The sequence below is a fragment of the Pistacia vera genome, unplaced genomic scaffold (genome assembly GCF_008641045.1).
Source record: "Pistacia vera cultivar Batoury unplaced genomic scaffold, PisVer_v2 Contig1197, whole genome shotgun sequence".
In the NCBI taxonomy this organism is placed as follows: domain Eukaryota; kingdom Viridiplantae; phylum Streptophyta; class Magnoliopsida; order Sapindales; family Anacardiaceae; genus Pistacia; species Pistacia vera.
In genome coordinates, this window is record NW_022195245.1 from 1 (window position 1) to 17,274 (window position 17,274).

A 17,274-nucleotide genomic window follows, 5' to 3' on the forward strand; every position below is an offset into this window, starting at 1 on the left:
TTGTTTAACAGCATGGTGTTCATGGGTCTATTAATTTGTACGATGGCTAGCATGGAGAAATATACAATATACCAAAAAGTGCTAGCAATACGAGAATACCAATCAATTTCCTCTTCAAAATTTAATTAAACTCGCACCCAAACTGTCATCTATAATATCATTACGTTATAAAGAACAATTTTTTTTTTTTCGTAATAAGGGACAAAGAGGAGTACAAAGCATAGGCTCCATCGAGTAACAGATATCTTAGCCCAAACGAAAAAACAAGGACCGCCTAAACATATATTCTTAACCAATGGTGTAATCAATAGAATTAAAAAAATTACTCCAATTGATGCTATTATCAACTAGCAATTCCCTAAACACTTTCAATCTTTGGCCACTAGACGGACATATTTGCCATCAACTGTGAACCTGGAGCTTGAATTGATCTGCGCAAACCCCCAAAATGAAACACGAAAATCATAAAACAATAACAGGGTTGCTGATAAATTATTAATTCTTAATATAAAACATAACACAATATAACAATGACAGAAAAAGAAAACAAAGACACTCCCCTTTCAATAGACTAACCTTCTGCTCAAGCATATTATTGAGTTGTGTTTTATCTCCCTGGACGCCAGATTCCTGGAGAGACTTCAGGACAAGCTTTTTCAGTTTTTTCAACTTCACAACTCCATCCGAATGCTGCTTCACAAAAGCCAAAACAAAAGGTAAATGCAGGTTTGGGGACAACTATGCGATGACAAGAAGTTTATCTCAGTAGCATCAGATGTGAAGATCAAGTCCTCATACAACCATGACCAATTACCATATTGAAATATGATTGAAATGCAGGAGTCTAAGATATTATAAATAATACATACAGTTTTCAGGGCTGACTTGATCAGCTTCTTCCACTTTATTTGTGTTTTACAGTTTTCACTGATATTGGTAGATATACATTCAGCCAACTTGTCTTCTTTAAGCACGTTGTTTTTTACTTTCTTTAATGACCTCTCTGCTTCTTCTGCCTGGATCACTTCCCCATTGCCAGCTTCAGCTGAAGCCTCACTCCCAGCCTTTTTCCTGGTACCATCATTTTCAGATGCATGATGTTTTCTCTTTTTACTAGATGGCAAGTTTACATCCACTGTTTCCGTATTTATATGCATGGTTTCATCTTTATGAAAGTCTTGCACTTTTGGTTCTTCTACATGTTTATTGTTGGACACTTCACCCTTTGCAGTGTTTTCCATTGAAAGCTTCATATCTGGAGCTTCTTCCGACTGTTTGGGTTGATTAGCAGCATGGTGAGCTCGGGCCTTTGCCCTATGCTTCTTTCCATCAGCGTGAAGAAGCAAGGTCTGCCTACTGGTAGCTTTAGTGTTACAAAGGCTACCCAAAAAAAAAAAAGTAGAAAGTAGTGGTTCAGATCCTAAACCCAAGAAGAGATATAGTTACAAATACAAATTTACAAACTGAGTTTTATGTATTCAAATCACACAAACTCAGTAAAAGAGAGAAAAGCTACTTCTCAGTATTCTATATTGGACATAACACCAGATGGCCCATCTATTACTTTTACAGCCACCTATAATGGTATGATCCAAAATCATGGGTGAAAAGGGAATAACTTCAATTTTGCACTAGACAATTGCCTTTAAAATTTGCTACGGCATAAAAAAATGCCTGTTAAAAGGAAAGGAGAAGAAAAGGAACCAAATACAGAGAAAAACAGGATACGAAAGATGGGGAGGGGATAGGAAGGGACCCATCCTTCCTTCCATCCAGGTTAATAGGTTTGAAATGAGAGAAAAAGATGGTTTTCACTTCCCAAAATTCAGTATCCATAAGTGAGTTGAGCGTGGATAGGGCTAGAGTCAATGACACCAGTTTTTCTTTATAATTCCTCAATCGTTAGAGCAAATCACTTTGAACGGTTGAGACTATTATTTCTAAGGTGCATTAATTGTACATGCTAAGTTTAATTCAACTGTCCAAAGTGCATATGGTTCCATGATCCTTCCCCGTTATAATGGACTAGTTGAGGTCTATATTGGCTATATCCAAACCAGGTGCTTCCACTCGTTTCATATCCAACGATTGAAAACATAAGAGTATTTAAAGAAATAATAAAAAGGTTAATACTGCAAAGTAACTATTAAAAAGTTTTGCCTAACCATAGGTGAACAAGCAGTGATAATTTGTTGATGATGATCCCGCTAAAACTTATCTAGGTACCTATCAAAAAAGTTGATTTATGCTTTAGATACATCAAGTTACTACTTGTTTGAATGGTTATCATTCCTGGACATTATTTCTAACAAGAACCCATCTGTTAAATTTCAATTGCTATGAATGCCAAATTCATCCTCTGCAATCCCGCCTTAGAGTTTTGTGGTCGAGTTAGAGAGGATTAGGGAAAGAGCTGTGAGGAGAGCGAGAGATGACAGGTCTTGAAAAGAGTTTTTAGATTCATTTAATTTTGTTTTTGTTTAGATTTGTTACATTCGTAAGTTGCAGAGCTTCCAAAATTGGATTTTGTTCTTCAACTACAGAGCTTCTTCTGAATAAGAGGAGAGGCGTGTGGCCGTTAAGAGGCAGAGGGGTTTCTCTTTTAATCCCACATGACTCTGACTTTGTCCCCTTCTTTTCATCTACATTGTCTAACATCAAACAAACTTTATCTTATTAAATAAGTACATACTTGAAAAATTGAACCATTAATCAAATTCAACTGTCACAATTTAAGGTCCAGATCTTTCAAGATCTTGGTGCATCAATAACGGAATAGTCTTATGTGGGCTTGTGTTGTGTGATATTTTGTCAGTAATTTCTAGGTAGGAAAAGAGTAAAAATATATTTGAACGAGTTTCATTCTTCCCTCCCTTTTCCTCTCATATATGAAAGAACTAAAATTGTGAGGTTTGGCCCTCCTTCCCTTCCTTCCAAATCACATTTCCTTTCCCCTCTATCACTTCCCTTGTTTACTGCTTCCTTCCTCCCACCAAACAAAGTGTAAATGATTAAATATTAAACCCCGAAAAATTGACGTAAAACCTACTGGACAGAGTAGTCCTGAAATTTACAAACAAGATGCTAAACAATATCAACAATGCTAAACATAATAATAGATTGTTAAATCAGACCTAACAAATGCATTTCAGAAGAAAAAAACACCAGCTGCTTTCAAATATGCCTTCACACAATGGAGCTTAAATGTAAATACTTCAGTTCTTTAACAATATCCTAGTAACTAACCTTAAGTAAGGGACCTTATCTAAGAACTGAAACAAAATAAATTAGACAAACAATACATACCTACAAAACCATGGAGGTTGTTCAGATAACCCCACATTTATATCAAGTTCAGGTTTTTGCTTTGAGTCCTTGTTAGACTTAGGAGTGGTACCATTTGACACTTTATTTTGGCCCTTCGGACCATATTTCTCCTGAAAATAATTTTTTCCAGAAAAATAGGCAGATGTCATTTTCCAGCTAGAGATCATAAACTTCACTCTCATTATAAAATATAGCTCCCTAAAAAATCCTGGAGCCGTGACCAAAATTATGTAAGATCCATTCATCTGGAACTACCAATACAGATAAACTGCGGATCAAGTTGAAGGTCCACAATCACATTACACGTTTAAGCAATTTCTAATTAAAGCTCCGGAAAATAGTTTTTAATACTAAAAGAAATGGTTGAACAAACGCATTAATACCATAAGTAACAAAGGACTCTTAATGATCTAATGAGCCAAACAAACCACAAGAAAATTTTAAACAAAGAGTAAACATGATTAAGCTCAATTTGATTAGTAATATATAAGAAGCATTAGAAAAGAGGGAAAGAAAACGCACTGCTTCAGTAATGCACTGCGTGTGGCTCTGAACACTTTGCTGCCCGAATATCTCTCCGCAATCGATGCAAGATAGCTAAGTAATAGAAAAAAAAAAAAAAATCAAATAATCCAATAAAAATCATTATTAACATATAATAAAAAACGATTGACGAAAATTTATAATCCAAATTTTCTTAGCAACCAAACAGAGGTGTATTTTTTAATAAAAGAAAAAGGAAAAAGAGACCTTGGAGGCAGAGCAAATCCTGAAGTGATTGGGAAGCTTTGGCTTCTTGAGGTTCTCACCACAGTCTTCGCACTGAAACCACACCATTTGTTCTTCAGCGAAGCAAGTGAAAAGAAGGGTATTGAGGTTTTAACACATCTAGGGTTTTCTCTCTAATTGGGCATGGGGTTTAGAAGGTTCCAGACTTTAATGAAAAATCAATTAAAAAAAGGGGAGCCAAACGCATCGTTTTGGCTTTTGTACAGAGTGCTTTAACCTCATTTATAATTTTATATAAATATATAATTGAATAAGTGCATCTCAAATAGTGTTGTTTATTTTAAAGAATATATTTTGCATAAATAAAAAATATCTTTATTTATTTCTAAATACATATAAAGAATAAAATTTATATTTAAATCTAATAGACTCTTTAAATTATATTTAATAAATAGGAGAGAGATTTAATATGAGAGATAATTAATAATAAAATGCATAAAAACTTGTAATTTATTAAATAAAATTGAGATAGAGAGTAAAATTTGACTCTCTAGATGTAGAGAGTCAAACTCACTCTTTAATTTATATTTAAAGAATAAAGAGTTTATTGAACTCTTATTTTTATAAATAAACTCTTTATAATAAAGAGTCATTTGGAGATGGTATAATAACTTAGATGTTACTAACATTCCAACTATTTAGGAATTGGTGTTGTATAAGAAACTGAAAAATAAAAACATCTCCATCTTTCTTCATAAATAAACTCAAGTCTCGGAAGTCATAACCGGACCTGCAATCATTATATATCCACCATATGATATGACACTTAAATACTTGGATTTGCAGGCTCTCCAAACGTAGAGATGAAACTTATAAATGATGAATGTTGATACGGAAATATGTATCAACTAGAGAATTCTGATTGTCCCTGCAAAATCGAAATAGTTATGTACGTGATTTAATGAAAATCAGCAATGAACAAAAAAGAAAAAGTCACAAATAAGAACACAAGACAATTTTTAAAGTGGTTTGGTAAGTTAGAACTTAAACCTACGTCCACTGTTATCTTATTGCTTTTGAGAGCTTACAAAGAATATGTATAATTCTTAGGAAGATTTTCTTAGAACAATTTCCCAGCCCCCTTGAAAACAAGTTATGATGGGTTTATATAGCACCCATTTATATGATAGAGTTAAGCCTGCAAACGAACCGAACACGAACAAACACCCCCAATCGAAACTGGTTTGATAAGCACCAAGGGGTGTTTGAAATCGTGTTCGAACTCAAACGAACACAGAATGTTTGTTCGAGTTCGTTCGATAAGCAAAACGATCTGTTCGTGATCATTCGATTAACTCATTCAATTAACTCGTAAATACATGTTCGAATAACTCGTTCGAACACCTATTCAAATAAAAAATATACACCAACTTTCCAATTCATGCTCTAAAAAACAAATATACACCCTTTTATTTCAACATTTGAAGAAAATGTAGCTCAAGCTGAAGATAACTAAAACTGAATTTTTCTATATTGAATGAATAAATGTACAAAAACAGAACAATTTTTTCTTTTATAGACAAATACAAAACTCACCGTTTAGTTACTACTTTTAGACTTTACAAGACTATAGGTTATCATAGATATGTGTGTGTGTATACAAAATTATTATCATACATATATTAATCATAGATTAAATATGTTTAATGTGTTATTAAATTATCAAAATTATAGGTTATCATATATATATTATCATTACTGTCTACATATCTATTTTGTATCAACACCCATAAATTCATAGTGGTATGAGAGTCTATTGTAATATATGATCAATACAAATGTGTGATTAATTTAGGTTTAATTAAGTTATTATGTTATTAAATTTGTCATGTTATATATCACTTGCTTATACAATATGTTATGTTCATAAATTTGTCATATTATATTTAATTAAGCTATTATATTATTAAAATTGTCATGTTATATATCACTTGATTATACAATATGTTATATTCATTAATTTACTATACTATATTTAATTAAGCTATTATGTTATCAAATTTGTCATGCTATAGATCACTTGATTATACAATATGTTATGTTCATCAATTTATAACCATACTATATTTATTATTTATTAATTGAAATGATATCTCATAATATTTAATTATTGATTACATTTGGAAAAATATGAAGCTATTATATTATTAGATTTACTATGTTATATATCACTTGATTATATAATCTATTATGTTATTAAATTTGTCATGCTATGTATCATAATAATTTATTATTTTTTAATTAAAATACTATAGAGTTATATATTTAATTATTGATGACATTTGAAAAAAAAATCCAAACATATTATATATATAAGAAAAACAAAAGCATCATTATATTTTATTATTAATTACCATTAAAAAAAATTCATCCAAATCAAACCAAGCATAATATAAAAAAGAAAAAAAAAATATATATAAATATATATAATAATGTATACCATGTTTTTCGAACATAAACGAACGAATAAGCGAACTGATTGTCCGCAAACGGATTAATCAGTTAGTTGAAAGTATTATATTCGCGAACATAATCGAACGAACATCCTATGTTCAAACATATTATCGAATGAACATCGAACTGTTCGTGAATAGTTTCTTATCGAGTTGAGTCGAATAGTTATTGAACGAACATCGAGCTATTCGTAAACAGTTTGGTTCATTTGCAGCCCCAGATAGAGTTGAGATAAGGTTCACACGTAGAATTAGAAAGTTGCATGATATTTCGCTACCTTAGTTGGAGTCTAAGTCAATCTGAATATCTTCCTTCCAAATTGAGTCAATCTGAATATCTTCCTTCCAAATTGAGTCAATCTAAATATCTTCTCTCCTAATAGGGAATTATCCTTTCCGAATTGACCACACAACAATAGCCCCCCTATTTTTGGAGTGCGTTATTGCGCTTAAAAGACTAATGTCTTTGATCTGGATGGCTGTCGCACTATAGGCCGCAGTCTCAAATTGAAGAACTTGAGTTATGCCTAGCGCGATCGAAGAGATCTGAGAGATCTTGAACACATGATCTCAAGCAAATGAGCGAGCTTATGAGCTTAATCAGGGAGCATAAAGAGTTTGATCTGAGAACATAAAGAGCTCGATCAGAAAGCATAAAGAGCTCGATTTGAGAGTGTAAGGAGTTCGATTAGAAAGCGCGAAGAGCTTGATCTGAGAGTATAGCTCGATCAGAAAGCATGGAGAGCTTGATCTGAGAGCATAACTTGATCGGAGAGCATAACTCGATCAGAAAGCATGTAGAGCTTGATCTGAGAGCATTACTCAATCAGAAAGCATGGAGAGCTTGATCTGAGAGCGTAGCTCAATCAGAAAGCATGGAGAGCTTGATCTGAGAGCGTAGCTCGATTAGAAAGCATGGAGAACTTCATCTGAGAGCGTAGCTCGATCAGAAAGCATGGAGAGCTTCATCTGAGAGCGTAGCTCGATCAGAAAGCATGGAGAGCTTGATCTGAGAGCATAACTCGATCAGAAAGCATGGAGAGCTTGGTCTGAGAGCGTAACTTGATCAGAAAGTATGAAGAGCTTCACCTGAGAGCGTAGCTCGATCAAAAAGCATGGAGAGCTTAGTCTGAGGGCATAGCTGATAATCCGTAAATTATACACTTTTCATATTACATTTTTGTCGGATTTCAGGTACTTTCTAGTGCATTTTGACCTGAATTGTTCCTTAATTCGTTACTTTTCGTATTTCAGGTTAAAATGGTCATTTTGAGCAAATAAGAGTAAAATTGGATATTTTTGACTCAGAATTTAGCGGATCTCAGAAGATAGGAGAGTTCCGGAGTAGGATAAAGCACGAGGAAGCTTGTTTCCAAGGAAGAGCACCGAGAATCGAAGAATCAAACGATGAAACAAGCAGAGTGGCATAAGGACATATATCAATACATATTGCAATAATAATGATTTACGCGATATAGAATAAAATGCCTTTTATTGATTAATGAACATTATTACAAAGAGTCAATTCTACAATAATTGATTGGCTTTAGGGCATCTACTCTAACAATATTGTGGAATTGATTATTTGCAATAATGTTTATTAATCAATAAAAGGTATTATCTACTATATCATGTAAACTATAGTTGTATGTATTGATATATGTCCTTAGAATGGTAGAACCGTGATGAGGGTATCAAGTGTTTCAAATCTTGATAGTGAGAATCCTATGATCACATATGGTGGCCATTCTAGAAATGTCTGTAACCCAAGTATTATTCTAACCAGGGGCACAGATAATACGGTAAGGTTATCATAGTGTTGAACGACCCTGTCGAAAGGCAGTGACTAATCTCACTTGTCAAGGTTGTTCGCCGACAACCTGGTACCCACATGGGTGCTTGCTGGAGGCAAGTTCACTGGACTGACCCACCAGAGGATTCCATATAGATGGTAACCCCAGTGTCTATGGAACAAATCTTCTAATGAATGGTGGTGCATGTGATCCTTAGACTTGAGATCACTAGAGCGCCTTGTACACTGATTGGTGTAGTTTGACACTAGCCCAATGCAGTTCCATTCAGAGCTGTCAATATGGTAGTGATTGACTGCATCGAGGAGTGTATCAAGACTATGGTGGATCAACAGATGATTCATCAGTCCCGGGTATGGGAGAAGTTATCTCATGGTGTAATTCAATTAATGACAATGACACCAAATCTGTGATCATAGTGGGATTGAGTTGTTGCTTAATCTAATTTATTATTCCAGTTATTGGCCCATTAACTGAATACAAATATATCAAGGATAACTGAGGTTTACACTATTTTGATACCTTAGTCTCGATGAGATAACAGATGATAAAAGAATTTGATTGCATGATAACCATATCGTTGACAAGTAGTTATTTCACTGAATCCGATTCTATCGGGTGGTGATAATCCGTGAATTATACACTTTTCATTATACTTTTTTGTCGGATTTCAGGTACTTTCTAGTGCATTTTGACCTGAATTGTTCCTTAATTCATTACTTTTCGTATTTCAGGTTAAAATGGTCATTTTGAGCAAATTAGAACAAAATTGGATATTTTTGACTCAGAATTTAGCGGATCTCAGAAGATAGGAGAGTTCCGGAGCAGGATAAAGCACGATGAAGCTTGTTTCCAAGGAAGAGCACCGAGAATCGAAGAATCAAAAGAAGAAGCAAGCGGAGTGGCAGTTCTGTAATTTCAGAACTCAGGAAGAAGCTTCGCCCCGGCGAAGAAAATGTCTTCGCCGCGGCAAAGTAGGCCAGGGACGAACTTATCTGATTCATTCTTCGCCGCGATGACGAATTCTTCTTCGCCGCGGCGACAGTCACTTATTCCAGTTTTGTTAAACGCACAGTTTCGTGCTGTGCGTGTTTGGCTAGGTTATTTGGACGAAGTATAAAAGAAAAACTTAGTCTTTTTTCCAAGGGTCTTCGTTCATGTTTTAGGTTTAGCCACTTTTACATTTTTTCTAAGAACTTTGAGTGATTTGGGTTGTAAAAGGAAGAAGATTCGATTTCCAACTAGAGGATTCATCTTTTGGGGAGATTTCTAATCTTTATTCTCAATTTTCATTATGTTGAACATGTTTATTTCCTATTTTCGTTTTTGTGTTATTGAATTAATTATGAACTAATCTCTTTTGGGTTAGGGTTTTGATGGTAGTTTGGATTCTAAATGGGTTAAGGGTTTGATTGTGTTAATTTCATATGAGTATGCTTTGGTTGTGTGTTACTCTGATTTTTAATGTTGTATGTGATGAACATGGTGAGATTGAGAAATGAATCATGTTAGGCTTCTTGGGTAATCACCGTTATAGTATTGGATGCTAGAGATAGATTCAAGAATTAATGAAATCATTATAGGATTCTTGTGCTTAATGAGTTTGAAATTATTAATCTTCAATTTGTTGGGTGCGGAAGGTTAATAAGGAAGAATAGGAAGGCATAGCCCGAGAGGGTATGTCTACATGTTAGTGAGTTCGATTTACAACCATTGCGTATGAATATGAGTTTAGTGTAATTATAGGCTTAACCCATAAAAATCCAAATGAAGTCAAAACCCTACCCGTTTTACTTGAATTGATATTCCGTGTTTTTATATTGCTTTCTTAAGTAAGTTTTCACCTTAGTAAATTTCATTTTGTTGTTTTTTAAATTAAAATTTGCTCCCACCAATCCAAAGAATTCGATTGCTTCAACTAGAAAACATTAGGAAACTCAGTGCTTTGCTTACAATCCTCGTGGGAACGATACTCTACTCATCAATATATTACTTTTTGCGACTAGTAGACTTGCTACATTTGCATGTTGTAGTTACAACGCATCAGGTGGCCATGATGCCTTGTTAGGGGTCAATCTTGGTCTGTGTGTAGGGAGACAATTAATTGGTATTAATCGCGATACTACTCACTGCTGGTATGACGAGTAGCTTACAACTCACACACATAGAAGATAATTTAAGAATCAGTTTGTGAAAGGGGCATTTTCTTCTTTTGGAAGAAAATGGTATTTTGGTAATCTCACAGTACAATTAAATTTGCTAAGGTTGTTGCCTGGATTTAATATTAAATCAAATAAGTGAGATTATATTTAAATATATGTACGCATATATTTAAATTAATTATTATTATTATTATTAAATGTTAATATATTTCGTAAATATATTAATTGACTTTAATTATAATAATAATTAATTTAAATTAAAAATACCACAAGAAGGGTGTTTGGATACAAGGTTGGAGTCAGGCCTATTCCTCATTAAAAAAGGGTTTTGACACATGCACTATAGAAGTGCATGTGTGTTAGAGAATGAATTGATTAATTCATTCAACCAAAGAAAAGAAAAAGGAGGCAACTCCTATTCTCTACCCCTTCACGTTCTTGCCTCCTTTTTAAATCAAAGATTTTTCTTTGATTTTGTTTTTATTCTTGAAACTGAAGAGGATCTAAAAAATTCCTCTTTGGTTCTTCGGATTGTCTTTGTATGGATCACCGTTTGTTCGATCCTATTCTTGGATCGGTAGCAAAGTAGATTCAGAGACATTTGAAGGAGCCTCCAAACGTGCGTATGATTTTTGATCATTGTCTGGATTATTGTTTATTTTTCTACAGAATTTTTGATTTAACACATAAACTATATAATCTGTACTATGATCTTGGGTTTTAAAGGAATCGATTCATCTTTAAATTTTTTTTTTTCCGCTGCGTTGGGTAGATCGATTCCTAACACTCTTTGTCTTCATCGCTCAGTTGGAGTTAACTTTTGAAGACACAAATTGTTCAACCTTTTAGTATTCATGGTGTCACACTATTTTCAGCTTTATTAGTTTTAGGTATGTATATTATTTATTTTAATTTAGTTTAGTTTATTTTAGAGTTGAATCATGTTTTTTTTTTTTAGGTTTTTTATTCTGATGAAAAAAGACATAAATCTTATGAGTTTGTTTTGTGTTTGTTTGATTTTGTAATTGGTTGAAAACATTATTATCAATTTGACTTTAGATATAACAAATACATTTGTAAAATTAAATTTTTATACAATTAAAGGACAACTTGATTTGTACCAATCATTAATATATCAATAATGGTATTTTTATCATTTTATAATATAATTAGTTGGTTAAGTATGTTATAATAATAATTAAATTAGATCTAGTTGATCTATGCCAATAATTTAAATGTTTGGAAATTGATTAGCAAATTATATAAGTTTTTAAATTTCACTAAAATGATTTTAAATACAAGAAAATTAACACAATAAAATGATTAATTAATTACTAAAATAATATTTTAATTAGATCTAATTGTTACATCTACAAACGTAATAAGTCAGTCTTTGTAATTTTATTAATTAAAGTTTTATCAGTCTTTCTTTATATGTATCATACTATCTTTTTTTACTTGATAGTTATGATATCCAATTATTTCAAGAGATCAAAAAAATTCCAGCAGAAATTGTGTTTCCTTGTGAATTGGCTGTTATTTTCAACACATTTGCTTAAGGTTTGGTGGTTTTTTAAAAGTTTTCACCAGTTGTTTGACAAACAATGGCGAAGCCGCAAAGAGGCCCCCTGGACAAAAATCCTGGCTCCGCCACTGGCGATAGTTATCTACTCCCTTGGGTCCACTATGTAGCTTTTGAAGGTATTGAAGCGTCAATCTTAGGGATGTCTATTGCTATACTTCATCCTCTCCATCCCGCTCTAATGCATAGGATGTAATCAGACTCGAGAATAAGTAGGACAACCCCGTAACTCTAGCGGCATGCATGATCCTATACTATATAACCTGGCCAATATCCATCCGCATCCACTGAGCAATGGCATATGACATAAGTGCTCTCTCGGTGTCAATTGTGCTAAGATGAACCATAGGATAGATCTTGGCACATACAAAATATTGCCACAATCGGTGTGTGAATGTGAGAAACTTTGTCGAAAAACCCTTATGCTTACCACGAGTGATTTACCAAGCTCTTTGGCCCTCAGTCAAACACTGCAAAACCAATGCATAATCTAGATCCTTAACGAAGTTGGCAAACTCATCTTCCTCTATTGGAATATCGGGCAACCCATAATAACTGTTGATGGTTGTCACATTGAAACTCACCTCTACGCCTCTAATCCTGATTTTTCCCTATCAGCCTTCAAAGGCATTTGCATAAAATTCCATCACAAGGGGCTCGATAGCAGCATCTGAAGGGGAATTTCAATTCTCTAATCACATATGTTACCCCCAAATGCACATTTGGAAAGTCAAATCCTTGTTCTTCGACCAACCCCCAACCACTCTTTACGCCCTCAACATATCACCATTGTTTTAAAACCCGGACCGGAGGGCAACCCATTTAACTGCCCAGGTCACGGGTCAACCGGTTGGACCGGTCGGTTGGATCGATGATGTTAGCGATAATTTTATTTTTTAAAAATTACATATTAATCCCTTAAATTTTAATATATTATAAAAATTCCCGTAAAAAGTTCAATTAATCCCTAAAATTTTTATTTATTTCAAAAATACCCTAAAAAATTACCAATTACTCCCTAAATATCTCCAAAACACCCCTATAAAATTGCAAATTAACTCTTATAATTTTGAAATATTACAAACCCCCCCTAAGACCTGAACCGGACCGGAGAAGTTGCTGGGTCCCAGTCAGACCGGTCTGGTTTTTAAAACAGAGCATATCACTCCTCCGTCATAGGACTCACAAATCTAGCATAATTGGAGACTCATGGAGCAGCCTATTTACTCCTACTCGACCCTGCTCCATCTCTAACTCCATCTCTAACTCTCTTGTTCAACGCCATCTCATAATTAGTACACAAACAACCAAACAACACAACTACGGCAATCTGCCCAATTAAACTGTAGCTGCAATCTTCTCACAATCACCACCACTGCCCCCAACACAACCCATTCACAACACAACACGGCCACTCAAACAACCACAACAACTTTTCAATCAATTAATTTTCAATATTTCTCCACACGCAACCACAATCAAAACTTAATCAAGCCCAGTTGCACCACAAATCGCATAAATAAATATCCAAAACTCAATCAAATTCAAATTGAGCAATCTTCAAAATGGGGAAATTTTCGCTAATTTTTCACCAAATAACACTACTACCTTGTGATTAAAAGTCTTACCAAAACAATTGGGAGGTTTTGAAAGCCTTGAATTGCATAATTTTGCTTCAGAATGAAAATCCCCAAATCAAACCTTAACTTCCACTTTGTTCTCCTTGGGGTCAAATCGATCAATTTCTGCAAAATAAAGTGTAGTAGAAGTGTTTATAAGGTGTAGGGAAGGATTAATTTTCACAATTTCAGCGAATAATTGAAGATTAAGGAAGATTTGAGAAAGAAATGTTGAAGGCGCTGCGGCACAAAGTGAAAGCAATAGGAAAAAAATGCAAAAAATTCTCGGTTTCTTAGATAGAACCTAAGTTGCGCTGTGATGTGGAATGTTCTGCGCCATAGCGTGGAATGGATTTTAAGCACTTCTTTGAATGAACGCCGAAGTGCGCCGCGACTTGACATTTTGTGTCGCGACATGAAATGGACTTTTAGCGCCCCTTTGAGTGAACGCCAAAGTGTGCCCCAAGATGGAGTTTTGTGCCACGACGTGGAGTTTTGTGCCGTGGCATGACAACGAGTGCGCTGTTCATCTCACGTAGAATGTGTCGCGGTGTGATGAATCTACGCCATGGCGTGGAATGGATTTCGTAGAAAAACAACTGTTATTAGCCAAAACAACAAACTTAAACGAGAACAATCAATAAAACAAAATGATAAAATAAAACATGAACATAAGCTTTAAAATGAAAAATTAGGTTGCCTCCCAAGAAGCGTTTTGTTTAATGTCTAAGCTAAACAAAATGTTCTGTCTTCACTCTGAATTGTTGAGGTACTCCACCACTTGGTTTGGAGAAATTTTTTCCAAATATGCCTTCAACTGGTGTCCATTAACCATTAACCTTGAAGCTTCTTTAAATTTTCTATCTCCACCGCCCTATGAGCATAAGCTTTAAAATGAAAAATTGGGTTGCCTCCCAAGAAACGTTTTGTTTAATGTCTAAGCTAAAAGAAATGTTCGGTCTTCACTTTGAATTGTTGAGGGGTACTCCACCACTTGGTTTGGAGAAAATTTTTCCCAATATGCCTTCAACTGGTGTCCACTAAACTTGAAGCTTCTTCAAATTTTCTATCTCCACCACCCCACGAGGGAACAGTTCATGGACTTGAAATGGTCCAATCCATTGTGAGTTCAACTTTCCTGGAAAAAGACGTAAACGTGAGTCATAAAGCAACATTTTCATACCTGGATGGAACTCTTTCCGTTGTATTGCTTTATCATGGTACAACTTAGTTCTTTCTTTGTAGATCTTCGCATTTTCATACGCTTCATTCCTAAGCTTGTCCAACTCATTTAATTGCAGTTAACTTACCTCTCTAGCTTTATCTATGTCAAAATTTAACTGCTTAATCGCTCAATATGCTCAGTGCTCTAATTCCATTGGTAGGTAGCATGCTTTCCCAAAGACTAACCTATATGGGGACTCATCCCAATTAGAGTCTTAAACTTAAATTCTATAAGCCCACAAGGCATCTGTAATAACTCTCTTTCTTGCAAGTATACTCGTAAAATAACAGTAAAACTCACTAAATATATATATTAGAAAATATACATATAAACGAGTATAAAATTATGGGCTCATATTTAATTTTCTTTATATACAAATCTTTACATAATATAATAAAGTCTCAAAATAGTAACTCGACAGTTTTGCCCAACCCTTCCACTGCGTGATGTTCCAAGTAACCGCATCTCACCTGCTACTTGCAAAAACATTAAAAACAACGGGGTGAGCACTAATTGCACAGTAAGTAAATCTGCTATGCTACCCTTCTCTCTCCGTTGCTTAAATTCTAAATTTCTTTCCTTACTTCACACTTCCCCATTCTTCTCTATTCTTTCTCTACTCTTACTCTGTTTTTCCTTCTGTTCTTTCTTTATTCTTTCTCTCTCTGTTCTTTCTCTATGCTTTCTCTATTCTAATTTCCCACTACTCAGATAATGGGCATGGTATTATGCATATATATGATGCAAATGCACAAATGCATAAAATATGCATTTTCTTTTCTGTTCTTATTCTGTTTTTCTTTCTTTTTTGTGCTTCTTTCTTTCTCTTCTTTCTTATTGGTGTGCTGTCGTAGGCAACCAAGATTAATAACCTTTCTAACCTAACTACTAAACTGTAAATAGGGTAAGCAAGGGTCGATCCCACGAAGAGTGTCTAGCCGAATTTTCGATGATGTGAACAAGGCTGGGGGGGTTTGAGTGAATCAGAAAACAGTCTTAGCAAAAATCAAAACAAAAACAATTTAAATCGAAATCAATTAATATAACAAAACTATGGTCTCAGACAACATCCGCCATCGAATCTTACAACTGATCATTGATGCAAAATTAAATCAATCCATACCTGAATATTCACCGTGGGAACTATTTTCCTATCTCTCCTTAATTGTAATTAATCAGAAACAAGCGATCTTAATTAATCTTACCACTAAACAACCCTAGACAAGCGCTCAAGATTTAATCTAGTGGCAGCCTTAAAATTAGAGAAATTGATGAAGCTAAACAATACAAACACAAGCGGTTGTATTTAATTTAGTTGAATGTTCTTCTTAAGATAACTATCCGGACGCAGCGAATTATTAACCCTAATTGCTTCACAAGTTAGAGGGATCAAACAATTACGGATTTGATATCTAATTTAGCAGTAGATTGCAACATTAATAAACTAGTAGGCCTCCCTAGTATTAAATGACAATCATAAAATTAGGCATAGAAAACATCCAATACTCAAACATGAAAATTGAACAGTAAGAAAAATATTAGATCTCATAGTTTATGATTCCGAGGCCTTCGTTTCCTTCGACCAAGTTACAAAAGTTCTAGCCGCTCATGGCTATAACAAAACTCAACAGAAGAAAAATTCCAGAGCAGAGAAGAAGAGACTGGTCCCCCTCAAAAACCCTAATCTGATCCCTTTGCAAAATCCAGTTTTAGATTTGAATCCCACTCAATCTCCTAAAAGAAATATCTAATATCCTAAAATAACATTAATCCTAATTTAATTCTAATTACTTGACAATAAGATAAAGTCCTAAAATAAAATAGGAAAGTGGTGATTCTGAGCTGATAACTTGCGTGCCACATGTCTCCAATAATAAATTGCCCAATTGATTTGCATGACAAGGCAGAATGTTCCAGGACGTCTAGTGCAGATGCGTCAAATTCAAGCTCGATTACAACTTGATACAATGAGTATCTCTCAATTCAAAACATGAAAGTTGTAGATATATTTCTTAGCGTTCCACAGCATTTTGAATCATCTCAATCGGAGCTCGGATGAAAATTATGCCCAGATTACAAAACAACATCGAAACCTGTCCGAATTCACTTAATTAGTTCCGTTTTGCAATTAACGCCTCCATTTGCATCTTAAATCAAAATAGATTAATAATGAGTACAATTAGGCAAAAAATATGTATAAAAGACTAAACATTAAGGGGGTTAAATATGACATTTTGCATTCCCATCAAATTCCCCCACACTTAGCTTTTGCACGTCCTCGGGCAAACTAATTCAAACAAACCCTA

The 17,274-nt window shown here is 34.3% G+C and overlaps 1 protein-coding gene across 1 annotated transcript; it reads right to left on the reverse strand.

Moving 5' to 3' along the window:
* Window positions 1-287: 287 nt before the first annotated feature.
* On the reverse strand, window positions 288-4,178 carry LOC116112187 (UBP1-associated proteins 1C-like). Its single transcript, XM_031398365.1, has 6 exons — window positions 4,078-4,178; window positions 3,850-3,924; window positions 3,307-3,437; window positions 870-1,380; window positions 577-690; window positions 288-431 (listed from the first exon to the last, which is right to left on the reverse strand). The coding sequence occupies exons 1-6, from the start codon at window positions 4,162-4,164 to the stop codon at window positions 369-371; spliced, it is 981 nt and encodes a 326-aa protein (XP_031254225.1). The 5' UTR covers window positions 4,165-4,178; the 3' UTR covers window positions 288-368.
* Window positions 4,179-17,274: the final 13,096 nt, after the last annotated feature.

Bases quoted from the DNA above. Each gene is read 5' to 3' on its own strand.
- LOC116112187 (XM_031398365.1), bottom strand. From the start codon at position 4,164: ATGGTGTGGTTTCAGTGCGAAGACTGTGGTGAGAACCTCAAGAAGCCA. The intron at 1,381-3,306 runs GTATGTATTGTT...TTTTTTGGGTAG, and splicing joins CAACCTCCATGGTTTTGTAG to CCTTTGTAACACTAAAGCTA. The intron at 691-869 runs GTATGTATTATT...TTTGTGAAGCAG, and splicing joins TCAAGTCAGCCCTGAAAACT to CATTCGGATGGAGTTGTGAA.